The sequence below is a fragment of the Passer montanus genome, unplaced genomic scaffold (genome assembly GCF_014805655.1).
Source record: "Passer montanus isolate IOZ18808 unplaced genomic scaffold, ASM1480565v1 scaffold156, whole genome shotgun sequence".
NCBI lineage: Eukaryota > Metazoa > Chordata > Aves > Passeriformes > Passeridae > Passer > Passer montanus.
Genome location: NW_024362716.1, coordinates 214,191 through 238,514, shown reverse-complemented (window position 1 = coordinate 238,514; position 24,324 = coordinate 214,191). Strand labels below are relative to the sequence as shown.

At 66.9% G+C, this 24,324-nt stretch overlaps 5 protein-coding genes across 16 annotated transcripts in view; 3 read left to right on the top strand and 2 right to left on the bottom strand.

Annotated features, from left to right (window-relative positions):
- Nucleotides 1-189: 189 nt before the first annotated feature.
- Nucleotides 190-1,409, bottom strand: LOC120499043 (collagen alpha-1(I) chain-like). The gene is made up of 2 exons (XM_039702438.1): nt 807-1,409; nt 190-770 (listed from the first exon to the last, which is right to left on the bottom strand). The coding sequence occupies exons 1-2, from the start codon at nt 1,144-1,146 to the stop codon at nt 280-282; spliced, it is 831 nt and encodes a 276-aa protein (XP_039558372.1). The 5' UTR covers nt 1,147-1,409; the 3' UTR covers nt 190-279.
- A 12-nt stretch (nt 1,410-1,421) lies between these two features.
- On the top strand, nt 1,422-4,567 carry LOC120499034 (putative protein TPRXL). 4 transcript variants are annotated; one of them, XM_039702426.1, is made up of 4 exons: nt 1,422-1,533; nt 2,628-2,783; nt 2,847-3,440; nt 4,115-4,567. In XM_039702426.1, exons 1-4 carry the CDS (start codon nt 1,476-1,478, stop codon nt 4,393-4,395), a joined length of 1,089 nt encoding a protein of 362 aa, XP_039558360.1. In that variant the 5' UTR covers nt 1,422-1,475; the 3' UTR covers nt 4,396-4,567. The 4 variants fall into 4 exon arrangements, with proteins under 4 accessions (XP_039558360.1, XP_039558361.1, XP_039558358.1 ...); XM_039702427.1 differs by having other exon boundaries at nt 2,628-3,440; nt 4,115-4,260; nt 4,348-4,567; XM_039702424.1 differs by having other exon boundaries at nt 2,628-3,440.
- Nucleotides 4,568-5,133: 566 nt separating this feature from the next.
- Nucleotides 5,134-14,019, top strand: PDE4C (phosphodiesterase 4C). Of its 5 annotated transcripts, none has more exons than XM_039702395.1 (15): nt 5,134-5,277; nt 9,327-9,515; nt 9,587-9,623; nt 9,727-9,791; nt 9,908-9,957; nt 10,472-10,587; nt 10,692-10,785; nt 11,198-11,376; nt 11,459-11,557; nt 11,629-11,793; nt 11,876-11,975; nt 12,058-12,212; nt 12,293-12,415; nt 12,589-12,771; nt 12,844-14,019. In XM_039702395.1, exons 2-15 carry the CDS (start codon nt 9,484-9,486, stop codon nt 13,363-13,365), a joined length of 1,920 nt encoding a protein of 639 aa, XP_039558329.1. In that variant the 5' UTR covers nt 5,134-5,277; nt 9,327-9,483; the 3' UTR covers nt 13,366-14,019. The 5 variants fall into 5 exon arrangements, with proteins under 5 accessions (XP_039558329.1, XP_039558328.1, XP_039558326.1 ...); XM_039702394.1 differs by lacking the exon at nt 5,134-5,277 and adding an exon at nt 5,694-5,883; XM_039702392.1 differs by lacking the exon at nt 5,134-5,277 and adding an exon at nt 7,408-7,721 and having other exon boundaries at nt 10,475-10,587.
- Nucleotides 14,020-15,556: 1,537 nt separating this feature from the next.
- Nucleotides 15,557-18,234, top strand: RAB3A (RAB3A, member RAS oncogene family). Its single transcript, XM_039702440.1, has 5 exons — nt 15,557-15,654; nt 16,710-16,937; nt 17,335-17,453; nt 17,538-17,662; nt 18,017-18,234. The coding sequence occupies exons 2-5, from the start codon at nt 16,710-16,712 to the stop codon at nt 18,205-18,207; spliced, it is 663 nt and encodes a 220-aa protein (XP_039558374.1). The 5' UTR covers nt 15,557-15,654; the 3' UTR covers nt 18,208-18,234.
- Nucleotides 18,235-19,030: 796 nt separating this feature from the next.
- The window catches only part of MPV17L2 (MPV17 mitochondrial inner membrane protein like 2), a 5,502-nt gene continuing 208 nt past the window's right edge, over nt 19,031-24,324 (bottom strand). Inside the window, exons 2-7 of one of the 5 annotated variants that reach the window (XM_039702446.1) lie at nt 23,962-23,976; nt 23,694-23,891; nt 22,656-22,826; nt 21,962-22,038; nt 21,759-21,887; nt 19,031-20,869 (exon numbers count right to left, since the gene is read on the bottom strand). In XM_039702446.1, the coding sequence (XP_039558380.1) occupies nt 20,816-20,869; nt 21,759-21,887; nt 21,962-22,038; nt 22,656-22,826; nt 23,694-23,850 (588 nt within the window). In that variant the 5' untranslated portion in view covers nt 23,851-23,891; nt 23,962-23,976 and the 3' untranslated portion in view covers nt 19,031-20,815. Of the gene's footprint in view, nt 20,870-21,758; nt 21,888-21,961; nt 22,039-22,655; nt 22,827-23,693; nt 23,892-23,926; nt 23,942-23,961; nt 23,977-24,324 lie in introns of those variants that run through there. The other 4 variants (XM_039702449.1, XM_039702448.1, XM_039702450.1 and 1 more) reach the window with 4 other exon arrangements.

Sequence of the window (24,324 nt, the reverse complement as noted above, 5' to 3'; positions counted from 1 at the left end):
AAGGGAAGGGGCGGCGCGGGCAGGAAGTGGCGCGGCCGGGAGCCATCTTGGGCTGGGGGGAAACGGGGCCGGGCGGTTTGGGGAGTTTTGGGGCAGTTTTGGGGGGCGGTGGGGAGTAAGGCCCCTCCAGGGCTGGCAAGGAGGCTCTGGGGATCACTGGAGAGGGTGGAGGGTGAGGGGGTCCAAGGGGTTGTGGTGGTTGGGGAGGGGGAAGGGTGGAGGATGTTGTGGGGAGGGGGTGGTGAGAGGCTGGGGGTGTTGCGGGGTTATTTGGGGTTATTATATTCCCCCCCTCTTTTGCGGGGAATACGGGTGAATTTGGGCTCCCCTGGGGCTGGGGGGGTTCCCATGTGTGAGGAGGTGGGCGAGGGGACCCCGCTGTGGCTCTGCCCTGCCAGCCCCTCTCCGTGTTGGGGGGCTCACCAGCACCCCCCTGTCCTGGCCCCGGGGGTCACCCCGAGCCCCCCAGCGCGGCCGGGCCCCCACCGCTCCTCCCCGACTCCGGCACCACCCTTGGGCTTCCCGGCACCGCAGAGGCTCCTCCTCCGCGCTCCCCACCTGCGGGGCCCCGTCCCGGGGAGGGCAGCGCCGAGGGGCCGACCCCAGCCCGTTCCAGCAGCGGCATCGCTCCGCTCCCGGCGGCCGGCTGTGCGAGACAGCGTGGGGGCCCTGGGGGCTCCCCGGGCACCCCTCGGGCCGTGCCGTGAGTGGATCCCCGGGGACTCCACGTTCCATTCCGGGTAGTGCCCTGGGGGGCTCCCCGGGGACCCCCACGTTCCGTGCCGTGCCGTGGATCCTGGGGGACTCCACGTTCCGTGCCGTGCCGTGGGTGGCTCCCCGGGGACCCCACATTCGGTACCATGCCGTGCCGTGAGTGGCTCCCCGAGAACCCCCACGTTCCGTACCGGGACGTGTCGTGGGTGGCTCCCCGGGGATCCCCCCGTTCCGCCGTGCCGTGGGCGGATCGCCGGCCGCGGTTTGCCGGGGAAAGCGCCGTCCCCGCCGTCCCGGCACGGTCGTGCTGCGCCCCGCCCGGATGCGCCGCTCCGGCGCCGAGATGGACGGGGCAGCCACCTGTCCGGCCCCGTGGCCCTGTGTCACCGGATCCCTGTGTCCCCAGATCCCCGCATCCTCATGTCCCCACATCCCATTGTCCCTGCATCTTGACGGCCCCAGGTCCCTTTGTCCCCACCTTCCCACGGTCCAGTGTTCCTGTCTCCCGGTGTCTCCCCTTCCCCAGGTCCCTTTGTCCCCAGTCCCCACATCCCAGTGTCCCCACTTCCCCCGATCCCTTTGTGCCCGCTTCCCGCTGTCCCCACGTGTCCGCGGAGCTCGCAGCAGGGCTGGCTCCCGGTACCGGGGGCGTTTCACGGTCCCGGGGTGGGAGATGGGCGGGGGAAACGGCCGGAGTGGCGGGGGGCCCGCTTCCCCCGGGGCGGATAAAGGCGGCGGCACCGGCGGCGGCACCGGGCGGGATGGCCCGGGGCGCGCTCCGCCTGCTCCTCTGCGCCGCTGCCCTGCTCGCTGCCGCAGGTACCGGGCACCGGGGAGGGTCCGTGGGGTCCCGGGGGCACGTGGGGGATGCAGCACCGGGGGGCTGGGCGCTTCCCGGTGCCAGCGGTGGGTACCGGGAAGCGTCTGGGGCCTCCCCCCGCCCGGTTCCAGGTATGGGGAGGAGCGTCCAGGCGCCCCGGGGCACCGGGGGAGTGCGGGGAGGTGGGCACGCGTTGCCTCGCGGTCTGCACTGGCAGCCCAGTGGGGCACTGGGGGGGTTCCGTATCCCCTTTGGGGCTGGGGTCACCGGGGGGGGGGGGCTGCACCTCCTTCCCGGGAGTGCCAGGCTGCACCGGAGCACCCTGCCCCTCCCAATGCGGTGCCAGGGCTGCCAAACCGGCTGCTCCTGGCACGGGTGCCCTGGCACCGCATCGGCGCTCCTGGGGCAAAGGGCTCCCCGGTGTCCCGGGCCACTGTGGGCCCCCCGTTTCCAGCCTGGGCCCCCCACACCCTCCCTGCACCCCGAGGGGCCTGGGCTCACCCATCCTGGCACACGGGGTGCTTGCCCCTGGGCTCCGTGCCACCCTGGCAGAGGGTGGCAGCTGGTGGGGACAGCCCATCCCTGGCAGCTGTGGGGACCCCCAGCCACGCTGTGCCCCTGGGTGCTGGCTCTGCCACGGGACATTTCTGTCCCCTGTCCCCCTGGGGCCAGTCTGGACTTGCTCCTCCTCTTGTGCAAACAGGATTTGGGCAGATAAGGGGCACTGCCCGGCAAACCTGCTCTGTCCCACGTGGCCACGGGAGAGTCCCTGGCACGCCTGGCCCTCAGGGTGTCCAGCGGGTGCCACAAGGGCTGGGTCGGCACGTGTCCCCGTGGCCTGGCACTGCCCGCTGCTGCTCTGCTTGTCCCCAGCAGTGCTGTGCCCGTGCCACGACAGCTCGGGCAGCTCTTGTGCCTCTGGATTTCTGGGGTTTGATACTGGCTGAATGCCAGCTTTCTGTGGGAGCAAAAGCACCTGGGAAGTGATCTCTGTGAGACCAGGAGGTGGGGCAGGTGTGCTGCCCTGCCAGGGCCCTGCCAGGACCCTGCCAGGGCCCTGCCATGTGCTTGCTCACCAGCTCTCTCCCCCAAGGTCTGGAGCCGGGACGTGGCACTGATCCTGCCACCACAGTGTCTCAGAACAGCTCAGGGACAGCCGTGTCACCATCTCCATCCCACTCAGCCACCAGCCAGGGCACTCAGAGTGTGACTCTGGCTGGCCCTGCCTCGGGAAGGGTCCGTGCAGCTCCATCCAGCCCCATCACACCAACAACCCTATCCAGTACCTCGGGATCAACATCTCCATCATCTGCATCCAGCCCCATCACACCAACAACTCCATCCAGTACCTCGGGATCAACACCTCCATCATCTGCATCCAGCCCCATCACACCAACTCCATCCAAGACCTCCACATCAACATCTCCATTGTCTCCATCCAGCCCCACCACACCCACAACCCCATCCAGTACCTCGGGATCAACACCTCCATCATCTCCATCCAGCCCCACCACAGCAACAACTCCACACAATATTTCGGAATCAGCACCTCCAATATCTCCATCCAACACCACCACAGCACCAACTCCACACAATATTTCAGAATCAGCACCTCCAATATCTCCATCCAACACCACCACAGCACCATCTTCAGCCAGGACACCGGGATCACCACCTGTGACACCCTCATCCAGTGCCACCACGGCACCACCTCCATCCCACACGAGTGTGTCCAGACCCCCAGAGCATCCATCCAGCTCAACCCCAGCGCCAGCCCCCTCCTCAGCCAGGCCCTCTGGGCCTGCTCCCAGCTCCCCCACCGTGAGCCCGGGTCCCAGCAGCAGCAGCACTGTCACCAGCAGCTCCAGGAGGACAGCAGCCCCTGGCAGCACGGCTGGCAGCTCCGGTGAGAGCCAGGCTGGGGAGCACTGGGCACCTGAGGGACCTGGGGTGGGCATGGGCCCCCCTGGATCCCCCACTTGGGGCTGCACTCACAGGAGGGCTCAGGGGTGCATGTCCCAAGGTGAGCCCCGAGCCCCCCTGGCTGCTCCCCCTCCTTGGGGGGGTCGTTGAGGGCTCCCCTTTTCTCCCCCAGTGTCTGCCAGGGGGGTCAGAGCGCCCTGGTGGAGGTGACACAGGAGCTGTGGTGGGTGGGCTGGTGGCAGTCGGGTGACTGGAGCCAGGCTTGAGCCACCTCTTTCTCCGAGGTGCTTGGAGGCTGGGCACGAGTCTCAGTGGGGGAATAATGGGATGCCAGGAGGCAATAACAGGGTACTAGGGGGGAATAATGGGATGCCAGGGGGAATAACGGGGTGCCAGGGGATATAAGAGGGTGCCAATGGGAGGAATTACGGGGTGCTGAGGGGAATAATGGGGTGCCAGGGGGGAATAATGGGGTGCAGGAGGAATAACAGGTGCCAATGGGGGATAATGAGGTGCCAGGGGGAATAACAGGGTCCCAGGGGAGAATAACGGGGTGTCAAGCGGGGATAACGGTGTGCCAGGGAGGAATAAAAGGGTGCCAAGGGGGGAATAGCGGGGTGCCAAGGGATATAACAGGGTGCCCCTCTCACCCCACAGAGCAGCAGCCCGCGGAGCTGAGCCCTGCCGTGGTTGCCCTGGTCTCGCTGGCCGTGTGCCTGCTGGTGGCGGGGGTGGCCGTGCTGCTGCCGCAGCTGTCCCGGCGCGGGACCCCCCCCTTCCAGCACCTGGATGAGGTGCCCATGGTGCGTGGGGGGCCGGGGGGGGATTTGCGGGGGGCAGCAGGCCCGGGGTGCGGCCGCTCACCCCGCTCTCTTTCTCTTCTTCCCCAGAGCAGAGTGACGGAGGGGTCCCCTGTCCCCCCCCCCTCCGCCAGCTGACCCCCGGCTCAGCCCCCCGGGCTCCCCGCGCTCTGAATAAAGAATCCGCTGCCCTGCCTCTGCCTTCCCGTCTGCCATGTGCTCTGCAGGGCGCCCGGGGAAAACCCCCGCTCCCGGGGGAAGCCCCAGCCCCTTTCGGGGTGCCCCGGGCCGGGCTGGCGGCCCCGGGGCGCTGCCGGTGCGGCGGGGCGGGTGCGGGGAGCGCGCCGGTGGTGCCGGGGTGGGGGGAGCCGCGGAGCCCCCCCGGCGAGGTGCGATGGGAGGGAGGGAGCGAGCGGCCAGGCACGCACGTCGCCTTCCTTCTGCTCCGCTGCACTCGGCCGGGGCCGCGCTCGCCGCGAGGACCGGGCACCGGTAAGGGGCTGCGGGCGGGGCCGGGGGGCTGGCGGCGCCGGGACCCCCGTGCCGGGCACCGGCGGATCCCGGGACTGGGATGAGGCCGCTGCCGGTGCTGGCAGATCCCGGGGGGCTCGGTGCTGGGGGCTCGGCGGGGTCCCGGGGACGGTGGGTCCCGGTGTCCCGGGTGGATCCTTAACGTGGCACCGGTGGCTTCGCCATTTGGCGGGAGCTGCGGGCTGGGGGTCACCCCCCGTGGCCTCAAATCCTCGTCCCTGTCCCCATCCAGCCCACGGGAGCACCGGGAGTGAGGCGGGGGGGCCCCGAAACCCGAGGTGGGGGCTGAGTCCGGCCGAGAGCCGGTGGCCATAAATCACGGCGGGGAGGAGCCCGCGTGTCCCGGCCCCGGGGTGGCCCCGGGGTGTCCCCAGCCGCGGGAGGGGGGTCCCCGCCGGTGAGCCCCTCCCGGCCGCGGCTCCCGCAGCTCCCCCCGCAGGGACGGCGATGAGACGGAGCCGGACAGCGCTGCCCTTCCTCGGCGCGGAGGTGAGACCGGCCCCGGGGGCCACCGGGGGGGCGAGGGGTGTCCCGGGGGGCGAGGGGTGTCCCCGGTGTGAGCGTCCCAGCGCCGGGCCCCCGGGCAGCAATAACCGGGCTGGCGGCGCTGAGCGGGAGTTAATTATCCCCTTAATGGGCGGTTAATTATTATTCACCTCTGCGTAATTGCGCGCCGGCTCCGGGGGTTTTTCCGGCGGGGTCCCGGGGGAATCAGGGGGGTCTCTCCGGTGGCGGCGGGAGGAGGAGGAGGGGAAGGACGGGGGGGTCCCGGTGGCTCGGTGCGCTGCGGCCGGAGCCGCTCCCGGTGCACCGGCTGTGCCTTTCCCCGTGCCCCCCGAGCCCCGGTGACACCCCGGTACCCCCGGCTGCAGCGCCGCACCGTGTCCGGCAGGGGGCGCCAGCGCGCTACCGGGGCCCGGGCCCGGGAGCGGCGGTGGGCGCCGTGCGCCGGCGTTTCTCCGGGACCCCGTTGCTGCCGCCGCTGGGCTGCCGGCTGGCGGAGGCGGCCCGCGCCCCCGAGCCCGAGGCTGCCCGGGTGGTGTTCACCATCGAGGAGAGCGGCCCCAGCAGCGGCGATGAGTCCGAGCCCCCCCGGTAAGGGCGGCACGGGGAGCGGGGAGGAGATGCCCCGGTGGCACCGGGAACGTGTTACCGGGCAGGGCACGGCTGGCGGGGACGCTCCCGGCTTCAGCACCGAGGGCCGGACAGCGGCAGCGGGGCAGAGCACCCGGTGGGTTGGGGACAAGCTCCTCTGTCGCCGAGCCCGCTGTGCCAGCCTCGGGATGCCCGCTGTGGTCACCGTCTGTCGCTGTCACCGCACAGCACTCCTGTCCCCCCTGTCCCTGCCACCCCCATCCGCCTTTTCCCCACCACCCATGCCTGTCCTCACCCTCCTCGCCCCACCTTGTCCCCACCCCGTGGCCCAGCCAGAGCCACCGCAGGGCTGGCGTGGCCCTGCCCGAGGTGACCTCGGTCCCTCCCGCAGTGGCTCGGGCCCAGCCGTGCTCTGCAGGGCTATTTTTGGGCCGTTCCCCCTGTCCCGTGCCTCTCCCAGCCCGGCTTGTGGGGACAGCAACGAGCTGGCACAGCCGAGGGACATGGCTCTGGTGTCACTTGTCCTCCACCCCTGCACGGCCACGTGGGGACAGTGACACTCCGATAAGGACTGGCTGTCCTGGGGACGGGCACTGGCTGTCCTGCGGCCAGCCCAGCCCTCGCTGCCCAGGGCTGCTGGCTGCCAGCCAGCACAGGGGGCTCTTCCCTCTGTCCCTCGTCCCCTGATGTCCCTGTCCCACATCCCTGTGCCCTGGTGTCGTGAAAGCCAAGGTGACCCCTCCAGGACCCCCCTCCGGTGGGTTTTGGGGTCCTGGCAGGGGGGCTCTGTGGCTGTCCCTCCTGGCTCCCTGCCAGCTGCTGGATGTTTTTGTGGCCATCAGGAACAGCCACATCAGGCTGGGCAGGTGCCAGCTCCCACGGCCACCTCACAGTGGGTCCCCCACAGTGTCACTGTCACCAGCTGGACCTCCCCCTGCTACCACTTGTTCTGCTCAGGAGGGGACAGCACCAGGGAGGGGCTGGGGCACGGTGTGGGGCGGGTTTGGCTCTCACAGCTCCCTCGGTGGCACCGTGGCATGTCCACACCACGCGTCTGGGATGCTCCAAGCTCAGCTGTGTCCCTTGGTGGCACCGTGGCATGTCCACACCACATGTCCGGGATGCTCCAGACTCAATTGTGCCCCTCAGTGGCACCGTGGCACAGCCACACCACGCGTTTGGGACGCTCCGAGCTCAGCTGTGCCCCTTGGTGGCACCATGGCACAGCCGCACCGTGTGTCCGCGATGCTCCAGACTCAACCATGTCCCTTATTGGCACCGTGTCACCGCCCCACCGCGCGTCCGGGATGCTCCGTGCTCAGCTGTGTCCCTCCGCGGCACCGTGGCACGTCCCCTCCGTACCCCTGGCTCCCTGGGGGGGCTTCGCGGGGCGTTTTTCCGTGTCCCCAGGCGGAGCACCCTTGCCCTTTCAGGAGCAGCTGCGGCCTCGGGGACAGCGGGGTGGCCGGTGGCACCGGGCCAGCGAGGGGCCACGTGCCCGGGCCGCCAGGCACACCGGGGGGGGACCCGCTCCCTGCGCCGGCTGCCGGAGCCAGACAGTTGTTTAATTTCCCAGGCGCAGGGCGGGAGGGGGATGGAAAGTTTCCCGGGGCTGCCGGGGCCGGGACGGCCGCACGCTCCCTGCTCCGCACCGGGGGCAGCGCGGCCGCGCCGCCGGCCCGGGGCTCCCTGAGCCGGGCCATGCTGCCCACGCCGGGGGCTTCTCCGGCCGCGTCCCCCCGCAGTTCGCCCCGCAATTCTCCCGTCCTCTTCAGGAAGCTCCTGATGAACCAGAGCATCCGCCTGCAGCGGCGCTTCACCGTGGCGCATCCCCTCTGGTAAGGGGGGACGCTGGCGGGTCCCCGCGGGGGTGGCACCAGCCTGTGCTGCCGGCGTGGGGGCACGGCTCCCCCCGGAGCTGCGGCACCTCCTCGGGGCTGTGGGCCCGCGGGGGACGAGGAGGGGACAGCGGGTGTCCCCTCGTGGTCAGGGGGAGCCGGCGGGGCTGAGCACGGACACGCTCAGGGCAGCGATGGCCAGGCAGGGACCCCGGCGGGGTGGCACGGTGGGGACGGAGGGGGGCTTTGCCCTCCAAATCGGGGCAGCAACCCACCCAGCGCGGCTCGTCCCTGCCCTCCCCACCTCGCGGCTCTGTGGGGTCGGTTTTGGGGGGCCGGCCCCACCTGCGCCCTGGGGCTCAGCACATCCCTCCTCGGCAGCGACAGCATCTATTTATAGCGGCCCCGGCCCCCCCGCCACCGCCGCCACCACCGCTCGGAGGTCATTAACGCCGAAACCAGGGGGGTTAATTGGGCACCAACCCCGTGGCGGGGGCTCGTGTCCCCCGGGGCTGTCCCCTGCGGTGGCAGCGGGGTCGGGGGGGTGGCACGGGGCCCGGGACAGACGCGGGGCCCTCAGGGACAATGCGGCTTTGTGTCGCCGGTACCATCGGGGATGGGAAGGCGAGGCAGGAAAACAAGGGGCTGCGGGATGGCATGACGCGGTGCCGGCTGGCACTGCCACTGGCACTGCCACTGCCGGGGGCGGCCGCGCCACAGCCGCCGGGGCTGCCGGAGCGGGACGATGCTGCCGGGCAGCCGGTGCCCGTCCCGGAGGCACTCCTGCATCGGGTAGGTGCCGGGCTCCCGCTGGCGACACGGTGGCCCCGGTGGCATCTGCGCTTTCCCACCGCTCCGGGGTGGCTTGTCGCCGTCCCCACGGCGGGGGCGGCTGCGGGAGGGGACAGGCGCTGGATGGCCCTCGCTGTGTCCCCGCTGCGTGCAGCCTTTCCCATGACCCCGGGGCCAGCAGAGCGGCAGGGTGGGTGAGGCGGCCGCGGCCAGCTTGGGGACACTGCGGAGTCACCATGCCTGTCCCCCCTGGATGCACACGGCTGCCAGGTGACTCTGGTCGGGGTGCCCCTGGGCTGCCGCCAGCGTGTCCCCAGGGGCCAGGGCTTGGCTTCTGCGTCGGTTTCTGTCCTTCGATGTCCCCTGGCTCGGTGCCGTGGCTGGGATATTGTCCCCTCCATGGGACGCGGCACCTCGAGGCTGATGGAGGCTTTGGAGGACTTGGGGCCGGGGTGCTGGTGGCAGGCAGGGGGAGGGACAGGCAGGAGCCAGCCCTTCCTGGGGGTCCCTGGAGCTGGGAGCTTCAGGGCAGCGGGTGCTGTCCCAGCTGGGTGACAAGGGACCGCCTGGCTCTGCTGGTCAGTGTCGCAGTCCCAGGGCCACTGTGCCAGCAGGGAGCTGAGAGGATCCCTGTGCACCGGGCTGTGCCCGTCCTCAGCAGGTGGAGGAGCCAGCGGGGCCAGACCGGGCACCGCTGTCACCACAGGGCCGCCAAGCCAGAGCGAGATGGTGGCACAGAGATCCCGACAAACCCTGGGCTGAGCTCCCTGAGCCACGCGCCCCGTGCCAGCCTCGTCCCCTCTCCCTTCACAGCTTTGACCTGGAGAATGGCCCCCCCGGCCGGGGCGCCCTGGACCCCCAGGCCAGCCCGGGCGCGGGGCTGGTCCTGCAGGGCACCTTCTCGCACGGCCAGCGCCGCGAGTCCTTCCTGTACCGCTCCGACAGCGACTACGACCTGTCCCCAAAAGCCATGTCCCGCAACTCCTCCATCGCCAGCGACCTGTGAGTGTCCCCCCAGCCCGCAGCCCCCTCCCCTCCCCGTGCCCAGCCTCACGCTCCCTGTGCTCCCGCAGGCATGGAGAAGACATGATCGTCACACCCTTTGCCCAGGTAGGTGCCACGGGGGACACAGGAGGGGACGCGGCGTGCGGCCAGCGGCGGGGTGGGTGTCCCGGGGGGCTCCGCCCGACCCCAGCCCCCTGTCGCCCCCCAGGTCCTGGCCAGCCTCCGCACCGTCCGCAGCAACCTGACCCACCTCCAGGACCGCGCTGGCTTCAAGTGAGTCGGTGGGGGGCGGGAGGGCGAGGGTGTCACCCGAGGGGGGACCCCAGCCCACGGCCGGGCGGGGGGCACCGCTGTGGGGTCACAGCCACTCAGCCCCCCGTGTTTGACAGGCGAGGATCGAGCAGCAGCCTGCCCTCGGGGAGCAAGGCCAGCCTCTCCGGTGAGTGCCGGGGGACGGTGCCGGGGAGATTTTTGGCTGTCCCCGTGTCCCCAGGCCGTGTCCTGCCGTGCCCTGGGGGCGCAGCCACCTCCCCCCAAGGCGAGGCAGAGCTGCGGCTTTGCCCTTTGGGATCCATGTCTGGTTTTCGGCAGCTCCTCCCGCCTGGCCGCCCTTGGCGGCGGTGGAAAAGCTCCGGTTGACGTCAAACCTTCCATTAATAAAAGCCCGGCGGTGAGCGGGGCCCCGCGGGAGCCCGGCTGCCCCCGGGGCTGGCTGTCACCCCGCGGGACAGCGTGGCACGCCGCGTGCCGGGGCTGCCACGCCATGGGGACAGCGTGCCGGGGCTGAGCCCCGCTGCCCAGGGATGCCCGAGCCCCGCGCCCCCCCGTGCCCCCCGCCGCCCCGCTCGGGGGGTGCTGCGACCCTCCACGCGGGTTTGGGGTGGCACAGCCCCCCCCGTGGCGGGTGGCCGTGCTGCTGGCAGGTCCCTTGCCAAGCTGGCGGGTGTCCCCAGCAGAAGATGCCCACCAGAAGCTCTCGAGGGAGACCCTGGAGGAGCTGGATTGGTGCTTGGACCAGCTGGAGACGCTGCAGACCAGGCACTCGGTCAGCGAGATGGCCTCCAACAAGGTAAGGGACCTTTTCACGGTCACCCTGGCGGGCACGGGGACCCCAGAGCCCCCCAGGGTGTCCTGCCAGCCCCCCGCACCGCTGACCCTGCCCTGAACCCACAGTTCAAGCGGATGCTGAGCCGGGAGCTGACGCACCTCTCGGAGACCAGCCGCTCCGGGAACCAGGTGTCCGAGTACATCTCCAGCACCTTCCTGGGTGAGGACCCCTGCCCCGGGGTCACCTCCCCGCTGGCAGCAGGGTGGGCTTTGTGTCCCCAGCCAGCTGGGGTGCCCGCGGGGATGATGCCAGCAGAGGGTCCCGCTTGCTTCTTGTGGAGGAATGGAATGGGGAGGCCAGGGGGGTTTTCCTGGGTGTCCCAGTGGGATTTGTCCCACAAATGTCATGGTGTTTGTCCTGGCTGGGAGTGCTGGCTCATACTGGTGTATACTGGTGCACTGGGGCCACCCCGTGTGCCTGGAGGAGCGTCCAGGGGTCCCCTGGCAGATGTGTGACCTGTGGGTGAAGTAAAGTGCCGCAGCCCCCAAACTGTCACAGTGACCTGTGCCTGTCCTCAGCGTGACCCGGGGAGATGCTGGCAGTGACCTTTGGCCTCCCCGTGTCCCCCCAGACAAGCAGCACGAGGTGGAGATCCCCTCAGCACTGGCCAAGGACAAGGAGAAGGAGCGGAGGAAGCGCCCCATGTCGCAGATCAGCGGCGTCAGGAAGCTCAAGCACGGCTCCAGGCTGGCCGCCGCCGGCATCCCCCGCTTCGGGGTGCGCACGGAGCACGAGGCGCTGCTGGCCAAGGTGGGCCCTGCCAGGGGTGACCCCCCGGCCGTGGGGTCCCCAGAACCACCCCCCCACGGATCTCTGTCCCTCTGCTCCCCAGGAGCTGGAGGACACCAACAAGTGGGGGCTCGACGTGTTCAAAGTCGCCGAGTACTCGGGGAACCGCCCGCTGACCGTCATCATGTACAGCATCTTCCAGGTGAGCGTCGCGCCGGGACGGCCCTGTCCCCATGCCCGCATGGGGACGAGCCACCTCCCGCCCTCCTGCAGGAGCGTGACCTGATGAAGACCTTCCGCATCCCCGTCAACACCTTCATCACCTACATGCTGACGCTGGAGGACCACTACCACGCCGACGTGGCCTACCACAACAGCCTGCACGCCGCCGACGTGGCGCAGTCCACGCACGTCCTGCTCTCCACGCCTGCGCTGGAGGTGAGTCCTGGTCACCGAGGCCACCCAGGTGTGCCTGGTGGGGCTGTCATGTGTCCCCAATGTGTTTTTCCACCGTTCCTAGGCTGTCTTCACGGACCTGGAGATCATGGCTGCCATCTTTGCCAGCGCCATCCACGACGTTGACCACCCCGGGGTCTCCAACCAGTTCCTCATCAACACCAGTGAGCTGGGGCTCAGGGATGGACCTGGGGGATATTGGGGGACCCCAGGAGTCACCCCGGGGTGACCAGGGCTGTCTCACAGACTCGGAGCTGGCCCTGATGTACAACGACGCCTCGGTGCTGGAGAATCACCACCTGGCCGTGGGCTTCAAGCTGCTCCAGGAGGAGAACTGCGACATCTTCCAGAACCTGAGCAGGAAGCAGAGGCAGACGCTCCGTAAAATGGTCATCGACATGGTATGGGGGCTGCAGCAGCCCAGGGTGGGGTCTGGCCTGGGGGATCGGGCTGAGACCCGTTCCCACCTCTGCCTGCCCAGGTGCTGGCCACGGACATGTCCAAGCACATGAACCTGCTGGCGGATCTGAAGACCATGGTGGAGACCAAGAAGGTGACCAGCCTGGGCGTGCTGCTGCTGGACAACTACTCTGACCGCATCCAGGTGGGGACACACCTGGGCAATCCTCCCAGCAGGTGCCCATCCCAGCTCTGGCCTGCCGGGATGTCCCACTTGGTGCCACCACCATCCCAAACCCAACTGGGGGTGGCCAGGCGACTTCGTGGCACGGTGTGGGTGGCCCTGGGGGACAGAGGACACGGCGTCCACGCCCACAGGTTCTGCAGAACATGGTGCACTGCGCCGACCTCAGCAACCCCACGAAGCCGCTGGAGCTGTACCGGCAGTGGACCGACCGCATCATGGTGGAGTTCTTCCGCCAGGGAGACCGGGAGCGGGAGAGGGGCATGGAGATCAGCCCCATGTGCGACAAGCACACCGCCTCCGTGGAGAAGTCCCAGGTGGGGTGGCAGCCTGGGGGCAGGGCAGGCTGCCAGGGCCGGGCAGGGGGGCTCAGCTGTGCCTCCCCCCAGGTGGGATTCATCGACTTCATCGCCCACCCGCTGTGGGAGACCTGGGCCGACCTCGTGCACCCCGACGCCCAGGAGCTGCTGGACACGCTGGAGGACAACCGGGAGTGGTACCAGAGCATGATCCCGCGCAGCCCCTCGCCTCCGCCCGAGGCAGCCGCCGCGTCCCCCGCCACCGCCGACAAGTTCCAGTTCGAGCTGACGCTGGAGGAAGAGGAGGAGGAGGAGGGTGAGTCGGACACGGAGCTGGAGGGCGCCGAGAGCCCCTTGGACGAGGACAACAGCGGCTCCAAGACGCCGGGCACGGATGACTTGGAGTGTGCCGACCCCAAGCGCCTGTCCCCCGGCCCCGGGGACCGGGACTCGCCTGTCCCCCGCCCCAGCGACGTGGACAACCGGCAGGCGCTGCAGGGCACGCTGCCCAGGGACGGCGGCGGCGGCTGCCCCGTGCCAGGCCCCGAGGGCAGCCAGGGGCTGTGCCTGGACACTGAGGGCAATGTCACATTCCTGTCCCTGGGCACGTAGCGGCCCCTGGGTGCCCTGGCAGTGCTGGGGACAGCGGGGAGCTGGCACTGGGGAGCACTGGCACTCAGAGGCACCTGGGATGTGTCCCCGTCTGGGAGCTGGGCAGGTCCTGACAGGTACGAGGATGCTGCTGGCCTTCTCCCTGGGAAAGGTCCCTGTCCCCTTCAGACAGGGCGTGGGGACACGCTGCTCTGGGCCCAGCCCAGCCCTGGGGACATCACGCCCCACAGCGCCGCAGGAAGGAGCATTCCTGCACCTGGCCAGGTGTCCCCTGGCAGGACGAGGTGGGCAGAGGGTGCTGGTGACACCCCCAGCACGAGGCACCCCCAGCACGGCACGGCACGGGCACGGCTCAGTGCTTTATTTATTTGGGGATGGGTTCACTTTTCAAAGCCTTTTGTAGCTCACTTTTTACTACGAGCCTCCCCGAGGCTCACACACATTTTTGAGGCAGAAAAGACGCATTTTTGGGGAGGAAAGTTCCATTTCTTCTCTGCGATCACTCCAAACACCATTTGCATTTCACATTTCGGACCCTGGCGGGTGCTGTCACCACCCCCCCACCCCCCATCTGCGTTGTCCTGCTTGGGGCAGGGTCCTTTGGGATTCTTCCCTCACCTTCCAGAGATTAAACCCGGTTTGTTCCACCCTAAACACGAGCCTTGCCAGCGCCTCTTTGTGTCACGGGAGCCGCAGCCGGTGTCCCCGGGGAGCGGCGTGGCTGGCGGCCCCGTCTCCCGCCGGGCGGCGGGCAGGGCCTGGCTCCGTGCTGGAACAAAAGCCAGCTCCTCCCTGGAAACGCCGATCCATCACTGGCAAACACGACCTGCTAAGGTAAATATTTAATCGCCGGCTTGGCGCGCTGCGGAGCCCGCGCCGCGCTCTTCCGCATTGCTCCCCACGGTGATTTATCTCCACAAACACGGCCCCACCCGTGGCACTGCCCTGGCACGCGGGGCCCTCGCCCCCTGCCTGCCCTGGCAGCAGCAGGGCCTCACAAACTGATGGTTTTTCCCCAGCCCAGGCGTTCCCCAGGGTTTTTCCGGGAGTGCCGGGTCCTGCTCGGGGTGGTGGCGGCTCGGTGCCATCCCTGGTGGGTGCTGGATGTCCCCTGTGCCATCCCTGGTGGCTCTGGATGTCCCCCTGTCTCTCCAGATAGGGATGGGCTGAGGCTCTGTGCTCTCAAATTCCTCAGATCCAGATCCAGCCCAGGGTGGAGCGAGGCAGGTGGAAAAAGCCCTTTTCCCCCCGTTTCTTGCTGCAGGAGGGGGGCAGTGGGGCTGTTGGCTGGGGAAGGTGATGGAAAATGGCCACAGCAGCCAGGTCCACCCCTGAGCCTGCATCCATCCCTAATTCTGGATCCATCCCTAATTCTGGATCTATCTCTAATTCTGGGTTCATCCCTGAGCCTGGCTCCATTCCTAATTGTGGATCCATCCCTAATTCTGGTTCCATCCTACACCTGGCTCCATCCCTGACCCCATATCCATCCCATGGCTGGCTCCATCCCCGTCCTGTGTCCATCCCTGCCCTCATGTCCATCCCTGTCCCCTGTCCATCCCCGCCCTGTGTCCATCCCTGCCCTGTGTCCATCCCCACGCCCCCGCCCCGAGCCCACCGCGTCCGGCTCGGTCCCCGCGGGGCTGTGGCTGTGGGCTGGGCCTGGGCAGGAGCCAAGAGCTGCACCGGGGCCGAGGGCACGGAGCCCCCGGGCGGGGCAGGGCAGGGCAGGGCCCGGGCGGCGCCGCTGCCCTCAGGCCGCCATATGCTGCCGGCCCTAATCCCCGCTGGGCCTCAGGGCGAGGGAGGACATGGCCGCCCACCTGCGCACCGGCCCCGCCTCAGCGCCAGCCGCCCTGCCACGGGAAGGATCGGCCCGCCCGCCACTGCAGGCCTATGTTAGGCGTCGCGATAGCGCGCCATGTCGCGACAGGGAGCCTGTCAAACATCGTCCCCCCCCTTTGAGCGGGAATGGTTTGCCCTACACCCCCGCCGGCGCAGGGGTGGTTCATCCCGCGCCCCGCGTAGCGCGGCCGGACCGCACCACTGCGCGTTGCCGGAGGAGGGGGCGGCGCCCACCACCGCGCCGGGAGGGGGGGGTCTCCCCCCCCGTCCGCCCGCTGCCCATCAAAGCGCGCCGCCGAGCCAATCAGCGCCTCCCTCAGGGGCGCGCCCGTGACGTCCGGGCTCATTTGCATAGATAACCCCGCCCCTTCAGCCGACGTCACCCGGGCTCCGCATCTGCTGCAGTCGCTGCGGGGAGGAGGCGGCGGCGCGAGCGCGGCAGAGGTGAGACCCCCCCCCTCCCNCCCTCCTCCAGCCCCCCGAGATGCCCATCAGCGCCCTGCACCCCATTCCTGCCCCCCCTCCACGAGCTCCCCGCATCCCCGGGCTCCACCCTGGGCACGCACCCACCTCTGTGCCCCCTTGCCTGGCATGGCCCTGCCCCGGCTCCGTGTGACCCCCCCGGCTCCGTGTCACCGCGCTGGCCGCGCCGTGCGGGGGCACCGCCGCCGGTGCCATTTTGTCACCGGGAGGATGCGGGAGAGGCTGCGGCGCCCCGGCCGCACCCCCAGCGCCACGGCAGATCCTGGGAGCCACGGCAATTCCTGAGAGCTGTGGAAATTCCTGGCAGCCGTGGCAAATCCTGGGAGCCACGGCAGATCCTGCAGCCAGCCGTGGCAATTCCTGGCAGCCATGGCAAAGCCTGGAGGTCACAAGGAATCTCTGTGGCCATGGCAAAGCCTGGAAGCTGTGGTAGCTCCTGAGAGCCATGGCAGATCCCGGGAGCTGTGGCAATTCCTGAGAGCTGTGGAAATTCCTGAGAGCCACGGCAAATCCCAGCAGCCATGGCAATTCCTGAGAGCCACGGCAATTCCTGGGAGTCGTGGGAATTCCTGAGAGCTGTGGCAGTTCCTGGGAGCCGTGGCAATTCCTGGGAGCCGTGGCAATTCCTGGGAGCCGTGGCAATTCCTGGGAGCCGTGGCAGTTCCTGGGAGCCGTGGCAATTCCTGGGAGCCGTGGCAAATCCTGGCAGCCGTGGCAAAGCCTGGAAGCCATGGCAAATCCTGGGAGCCACAGCAAATCCTGCAGCCGTGGCAGTTCCTGGCAGCCGTGGCAGATCTCCGTGGCCATGGCAAACACCAGGGGCCACGTGCCCCCCATTCCCGTGGACACGCCGCGGGTCCCTGCTCTGCGGGTGACAGGAGGTGGCCTCCCCAAGCCCTTGGGGGCTCAGTGACCCATGGATGGCCACGCCATCGCCCGTCCTGAGCCAAAACATTCCCGATCCCTGCTGGGAGCCGCGCGGGCCCGGCCCCGTCACGGCCTCTCCCCCCTTGCAGATGGCGTCCGCTACTGACTCCCGCTATGGGCAGAAGGAATCCTCGGACCAGAACTTCGATTACATGTTCAAGATCCTGATCATCGGCAACAGCAGCGTGGGCAAAACCTCCTTCCTGTTCCGGTACGCCGACGACTCCTTCACGCCCGCCTTCGTCAGCACCGTGGGCATCGACTTCAAGGTCAAGACCATCTACCGGAACGACAAACGCATCAAGCTGCAGATCTGGGTGAGGGGGGACCCCCGGGGAGCCCCCAGACCCCGCGGCTGGGCTGGGCTGGTGGGGAGGGGGCGGCGGGTGGTGGGGGGGTGATGGTCAGTGAGGTGTGGGGGTGATGGTCAGTGAGGGGTGACGGTCACTATGGGGTGATGGTCACTTGGGGTGATGGTCAGTGAGGGGTGATGGTCACTTGGGGTGACAATCACTGTGGGGTGATGGTCAATTGGGGTGATGGTCACTTGGGGTGACAATCACCGTGGGGTGATGCTCGTTGGGGTGATGCTCAGTGTGGAGCTGCCCCACCAGGGCGATTCCAGGCTGGGGTTGGATCTGCCCCGTGCCCCTGCTGGCCCTGGGGGGTGTCACCTCGTCCCCGGGGGTGACCCTGCTGCCCCCTGTGCCCCAGGACACGGCCGGGCAGGAGCGGTACCGCACCATCACCACCGCCTACTACCGCGGGGCCATGGGCTTCATCCTCATGTACGACATCACCAACGAGGAGTCCTTCAACGCCGTGCAGGACTGGTGAGCACCGGGGGGGCTCTGGGCACCCCAAACCGCCCCAGCCGCCCCCCCGAGCCCCTCTGAGCCCCCTCTGCCCTGCCCAAGGTCCACCCAGATCAAGACCTACTCGTGGGACAACGCCCAGGTCCTGCTGGTGGGGAACAAGTGTGACATGGAGGACGAACGCGTGGTGTCCTCGGAGAAGGGACGCCAGCTCGCCGAGCACCTGGGTGAGCTGGGGAGGGGGAGCCCCCCACCGCGGCTGCCAGCCCACAATTAATTTAATTAAGGGCTTAATCCCCCGCGTGCAATCGCTGCGCTCCGACGTCGGTGGTGACTGGGTGAAACACCAGAGTCACCACACACCTTCAACATCTGAGAGATGCTGGGGGGAGGATCTGGGGGGTTCTCTGGGTGGGAAAAAGGGGATTTTGAGGGTGGTGGGGGCGCGTTGCAAACCCTTTAAATATTGAATGAGGAGGAGGAGCAGCCGCGCCAGGTCGGACGCGGGGCCGGAGCTTTGATGTCCCTGTGTCCCTTTGTCCCTCTGTCCCCCTCCACCTTGTCCCCCCTCCCCACCTCAGGGTTTGAGTTTTTCGAGGCCAGCGCCAAGGACAACATCAACGTGAAGCAGACCTTCGAGCGGCTGGTGGACATCATCTGCGAGAAGATGTCGGAGTCCCTGGACACGGCCGACCCCGCCGTCACCGGCGCCAAGCAGGGCCCCCAGCTCACGGACCAGCAGGCCCCCCCCCACCAGGACTGTGCCTGCTAGGGCCAGCCCCCCACCCCAAAACCCCCCCAAAAACCGGTCAGTGCACCCCAAACCCCCCCCACGAGCTCCTCCTCGCGGGGGTCCCGCGGGGGCTTTTGCTGCTGATGTCTCCCAAAGGGCTGCGGCCCCTCTAGGAGCCCCCCACCCCAATTCATTAGGCTATGCCCCCCACCCCTTAATTTATTTTTAAGCCTGGGCTGGTAGAAAACTCCTCCCCCCCACCCCTCCATTCTGCTTTTAATCACTGTCAAGGAACCATCACCCCCAGCCCCATTTCCCCTGGTGATCCCCCTCCCCTGTCCTGGCACCCCTTGCCTGGAGACTCCCTGTCCTGGGACCCCCTGCCCATTTTCCTGTTCTGGAACCCCCTGTCCTGGAGGCCCCCTGCCCATTTTCCTGTCCTGGGACCCCCTGTCCTGGAGACCCCCTGTCCTGGTATCCCCTGCCCCAGAGACCCCCTGCCCATTTTCCTGTCCTGGGACCCCCTGTCCTGGGACCTGCGAGAAGATGTCGGAGTCCCTGGACACGGCCGCCCCCGCCGTCACCGGCGCCAAGCAGGGCCCCCAGCTCACGGACCAGCAGGCCCCCCCCCACCAGGACTGTGCTGCCCCAGAGACCCCCTGCCCATTTTCCTGCTCTGGGACCCCCTGTCCTGGGGATCCCCCTGCCCTGGGACCCCCTTCCCAGCGTGTGGGTGCTGTGACAGGACCCCCAAATCCCCCTCCCCACTCCACGCCACCCCGCGTGCCCCCTTTGCCCCCCGAGCTCCTGGTGCAGGGGGCTCTTTGTGCCCGGCTTTCCTGCCCCTCCAGCTGGATGGATATTTCCTGACTCTTGTTTATTTGTATAAATAGATGCTAATTTATGCTCCCGCCGTCTTCCTCCTTGTACATACAGAAATTCCTTGTAAATAGGCGTAGGAAGTGACGCTGTGCGCGTGACCTGCTGTGCTGTGGCCGTGGTGGTGCATTTATATATATATATATATATATATATTCTGATTTTTTTTTTTGGTTTTGTTTCTCTCAGTGTGGTAACCTTGCTTGTGAATATCACTTTTAAAGAAAAAAAACCCACAAAAAAAAAACAACAAACCAACAACCCCACCCACCTCCCCCCCCCCACACACAACCCAACGAGGACAAAACTGTTATTATTTAAATAATGAGATTTCAAATGAAAAATTCATTCAATAATCAGCCAGGCCGAGCCAGCTGGAGCAGATCAGCCCCAGTTTGGGCTCGTGGGGGGGGAGCAGGGCTGGGACCGTGGCTGCTTTGCTCCAGGGATTTGGGATCTCGTGTTCCTGTAGTTCTGTGCTTCTGTGGAGACTGTGAATAAGTGGATATTCCCGTAGCCATGACAGAGCTGCCCTTTATTTATTTTTCCTGGAGCGCTGTGTCTTTATTTTACAGGTTTCCCTCTATTTCCCCCCACCATGATTCCATCTCCCTCCCTTTCCCCTCCCCTCCTCTTTTTTGTGAAGTTTACTTATGGAAGAGTTACACTGTACTGTACAAATGTCAAAAGTGTCAAAAAGAGTACAATTTCCTAAAAATCACTGTATTAAAAGAAATGTTGTGAAGAAATAAACCAATGCTGATCACAAGTTCCTCGGGGTCCCTGAGTTGCCAGAGAGGAGCAGAATTAATAGGATTTTTTTAAATTATCATCCCCCAAATGGCTCCTGCTGCTGCTGAGGGAGGAGCTGAGTCCCCCCCGGGTGTGTGACAGCAGGGACCAGGGCAGAGCATTAAGGCACAGCTTTAAAAATCAAGTAAAAAAAAAACAAAACCAAACCCATTCAGGCAATTTTCATTGACACTGGAAATAATTCAGTTCTTGGGTTATGCAGGGAGCTTCCAGCTTGCCCAGGGCTGGGAGCAGAGGGATGTGATGGCCCAAACTCTGCCAAAATCTGGCTCCAACCGCCCTGCCTCCTCCCCAGCGCTGCAATCACACCCCTATTTATAGAGGGTGCAGGTGGCTGCAGCCCCCGCCCGAGCTGGGGGGAGTGGAGGGATTTTATCCCCGAGCTGGAAGAGGAAAAGCAGGAGGGGAAGGAGTGAGGAGCTGCAGGGAGAGCAGAGGAGCAGCCAGAGGGAATCAGGGAGTGGGGTTGGGCTGGAATGAGCTTAAATCCCATCCCTTCCCACCCCTGCCATGGCAGGGGCACCTTGCACCATCCCAGGCTGCTCCAGCCTGGCCCTGGGCACTGCCAAGGATCCAGGAGCTGCTCTGGGAATTCCATCCCAGGCCTCACCACCCTCACAGGGAAGAATTCCTTCCCAAAATCCATGCAGGGGGATCCAGGAGGCTGCAAGGTGCTGGAGGAGCAGCAGGGCACTGGTTTGCTCTGCAGAGGGAGCAAACCCAGGCAGGGCCCTGCCCAGGGGCTGCAGAGCTCCTGCTCACCCCGGCTCTGCGGGCAAATCCCAGAAGAAATCACTTCACAGCTTCTCCTGCAACACCAGATTGTTACAACCCCAAGCCATGGCTGTAATTAGCAGATGAGTTAATGAGCAGCAGGCACTGGCTCTGGCCAGCCTGGGGGGTTCCACAATGCCCAGAAATCCATCTCAGGATGCTCTGGGGGGCTGCTCCCTCTCTAGGCGCCGGCGCTGCTCTGGCTCTGCTGTGGCTCCTGCCTGGGGCTGCGGGGCTGCAAAACACCCGGGGAGCCCGGGGTGAGCTGGGCACTGCCCAGGAGGAGCCACCCTGCCCCTGCGCTGGGCACACCTCCAGGGCTCTGCCCAGGCCTGCCCCTCGCCTTGGGAAGGACCTTGAGACACTGGGGGCATCCAGAGGGGCACCAGGGCTGGGAACACAAACCCTGGGAGGGACTTTGAGACACTGGGGGCATCCAGAGGGGCACCAGGGCTGGGAACACAAACCCTGGGAGGGACTTTGAGACACTGGGGGCATCCAGAGGGGCACCAGGGCTGGGAACACAAACCCTGGGAGGGACAACTGAGGGAGCTGGGGGCGCTCAGCCTGGAGAACAGGGGACTCAGAGTGACCTGAGCACTCTGCAGCTCCTGAAAGGGGCCTGTGCCCAGCTGGGGCTGGGCTCTTCCTCCAGGAACTGACAGCAGCAGAGCACACAGCCTGCAGCTGCACCAGGGGAAATACAGGCTGGATATGGGGGAAAAGTGTTTTATGGAAAGAAGGACAAAGTACTGGAATGGTTTTCCTGGGGAGGTGGTGCAGTCCCCATCCCTGGGGGTGTTTAACAAAGCCTGGATGTGGCACTGGGTGCCAGGGCTCAGTTGAGGGGTTGGGGCTGGGTTGCACTCCACGACCTTTAGGGTCTCTTGCACCCCGGTCATTCTGTGAATTTGGGGGATTTCTGTGAACTCCCAGGGCAGAGGGAAGTGGAGGAGTCACCCTCTCTAGACAAATTTAAGAAAAGCCTGGATGTGGCACGGGGTGCCAGGGCTCAGTGCTGGGGCTGGGGTGCACTCCATGACCTTTAGGGTCTCTTGCACCTTGATCACGCCGTGAATTTGGGGGAATTTTGGGAACTCCCGGGGCTCAGGGGCGGGGCTCACCCGGTGTTTGAGGTAGGACAGGTAGGTGTCCCAGCCCAGGGTCACCACGTTGACGTACACCACGCGGTAGGCGGGCGGCACGAAGAGGAAGTTGAGGATCTGCGCCGCCGGCCACACGCTCCAGTCGGCCTGGGGGGCACAGGGAGCAGCTGGGGGCTGCCCGGGACCCCCGGGGCAGCGGGCACAGCCCACCACGGCCTCACCTTGTACAGCTCCCAGAACTTCTCCTTCAGCTCGTCCCAGCTCTCCTGGAGAGACTGGCCCTCCAGGGTGCCCATGGCTGCGGGGACAGCAGGGGTCAGCGGGGACTGGGGTGGGGATTAATTGGGGTGGGGATTAATTGGGGTGAGAATTAATGGGGGTGGGGATTGCTGGGAAATGCCCCAAACCCCTCCCAGTGTGGGCGGGGAGGGCAGCATCCCGAGGAGGGAGGTCCGGGAAATGGAAAGGAAAGAGAAAGGGAAGGCAGGGACCTGTCTGGGGAACGGCTGGGGCTGTGCCAGGGGTGGATGGATCAGGGGAGCTTCAGGGGTTTGGGATGGAGATCAGGGAAAGGTTGGGAAGGTTCAGGGGTTTGGGGTGGAGATCAGGGAAAGGTTCTGGGATTGGGATGGATCCCAGGGAAAGGTTCAGGGATTTGGGATGGATCCCAGGAAAGGCTCTTCCCCCAGAGGGAGCTGGGCACTGCATTCCCCAGGGAATGGTGCCAGCCCAGCCCTGCCAGAGCAGCAGCGATGCCTTTTTCTCACACAAACACGGGCAGCCCCTGCCAACGCCCCCGGGAGGTTCCCAGCTGCACCCCAACAGCACAGAACCCGGCGAGCACCAACCCCAAACCCTCAGGCACCCCCAGGAGCTGGCACCCCCCGGGCTGGCATTGCGGGGCTGGCCACGTACCCATGAAGTACCAGGCTCCCATGCTGGGCGAGGCCACCAGCTGGTCAATGAGCACCTTCTTCAGCACGGTCCTGAGGCCGCGCACGCCGCGCGCCGGGAACGCCGCGTCCAGCCACAGGTACCAGTAGTGCAGCAGGGGGCCCAGGCTGCAGCCCACCGCAAACATGCGCCCTGCAACCGCGCCGGGCATCACGGGACGGGGAGGGCAGAGGGGCAGGGGCAGCAGGGACCTGGGGAGGGCAGCAGGGCACCGGGGAGGGCAGCAGGGCAGCTGGGAGGGGCACCCGGGGAGGGGCAGCAGGGACCTGGGGAGGGGGCTGCTCCCTGTGAGGGCAGGCATGGATTCTCCACAGCCCTGGAAGGGGCCAGGAGAGCATTTGGGGAAGGAGCTGTCAGGGCAGGGATGGATTCCCCCAGCCCTGGATCCCTGGATGGGTTCATGAGGGCATTTAGGGAAGGAATTCCTCTCTGTGAGAGCAGGGATGGATTCCCCACAGCCCTGGAAGGTTCCATGAGGGCATTTTGGGAAGGAATTCCCTGCTCTGAGGGCAGGGATGGATTCGCCCAGCCCTGGAAGGTTCCATGAGGGCATTTAGGGAAGGAATTCCTCTCCATGAGGGCAGGGATGGATTCCCCTGGCCCTGAATCCCTGGATGGGTCCATGAGGGCATTTAAGGAAGGAATTCCTCTCTGTGAGAGGAGGGATGGATTCCCCACAGCCCTAGCAGTGCCCATGAGGGCATTTTGGGAAGCAATTCCTCCCTCTGAGAGCAGGGATGGATTTCCCACATCCCCAGCTCCCTGGCAGTGTCCATGGGGAAGGAATTCCCTGCTCTGAGGGCAGGGATGGATTCCCCCCAGCCCTGGATCCCTGGATGGGTCCATGAGGGCATTTTGGGAAGGAATTCCTCTCCATGATGGCAGGCATGGCTTCCCCCAGCCCGGCTCCCCGGCAGAGCCCCGTGCCAGCAGCAGCAGCAGCTGCAGGAGCTGCAGGAGGAGCTGCAGCAGGAGCTGCCCAGCCCGTGCCGTGCTCACCGGTGCGGCCCAGCTGCAGCTGGCTCTCGGGGTGCTTGCGGCGCTGCCACTCCTGCTGCAGGCAGTCCCCCGCCGCCAGCAGCCCCCCGCAGCTCACGGTGTTGGTGAGGAGCAGCAGCCGGCCCGAGAACAGCGAGCGCCACGAGCGCAGCGCCATCCTGCCACGGCACGGCACGGCCTGGCACGGCCTGCCACGGCCTGCCACGGCACGGCCTGGCACAGCCTGGCACAGCCTGGCACGGCACGGCCTGGCACGGCTCAGCCTGGCACGGCCTGGCACGGCCTGCCACGGCACGGCCTGGCACGGCACGGCACGGATAGCCCGGTCAATGCTGGCTGGCCCTGAGCCCCCAGTTTGGGCCTGAGGACCCTCCCAGTGCCCCCCAGTTCAGCCTGGGACCCTCCCAGTTAGAGCCTGGGTACTTCCCCAGTTTCCCCAGTTCAGCCTGGGGACCCTCCCAGTTCCCCTGTGCCCCCCCAGTTAGAGCCTAGGTACCCTCCCAGTTCAGCCCGGGTACTTTCCCAGTTCCCCCCGTGCCCCCCAGTTCCCCCCTCTGCGTGTCCCAGTCACCCCCCCTGCACCCTCCCAGTGGCATTGCTCCACACCCCCGACCCCTCTGCCAGCGCCCCA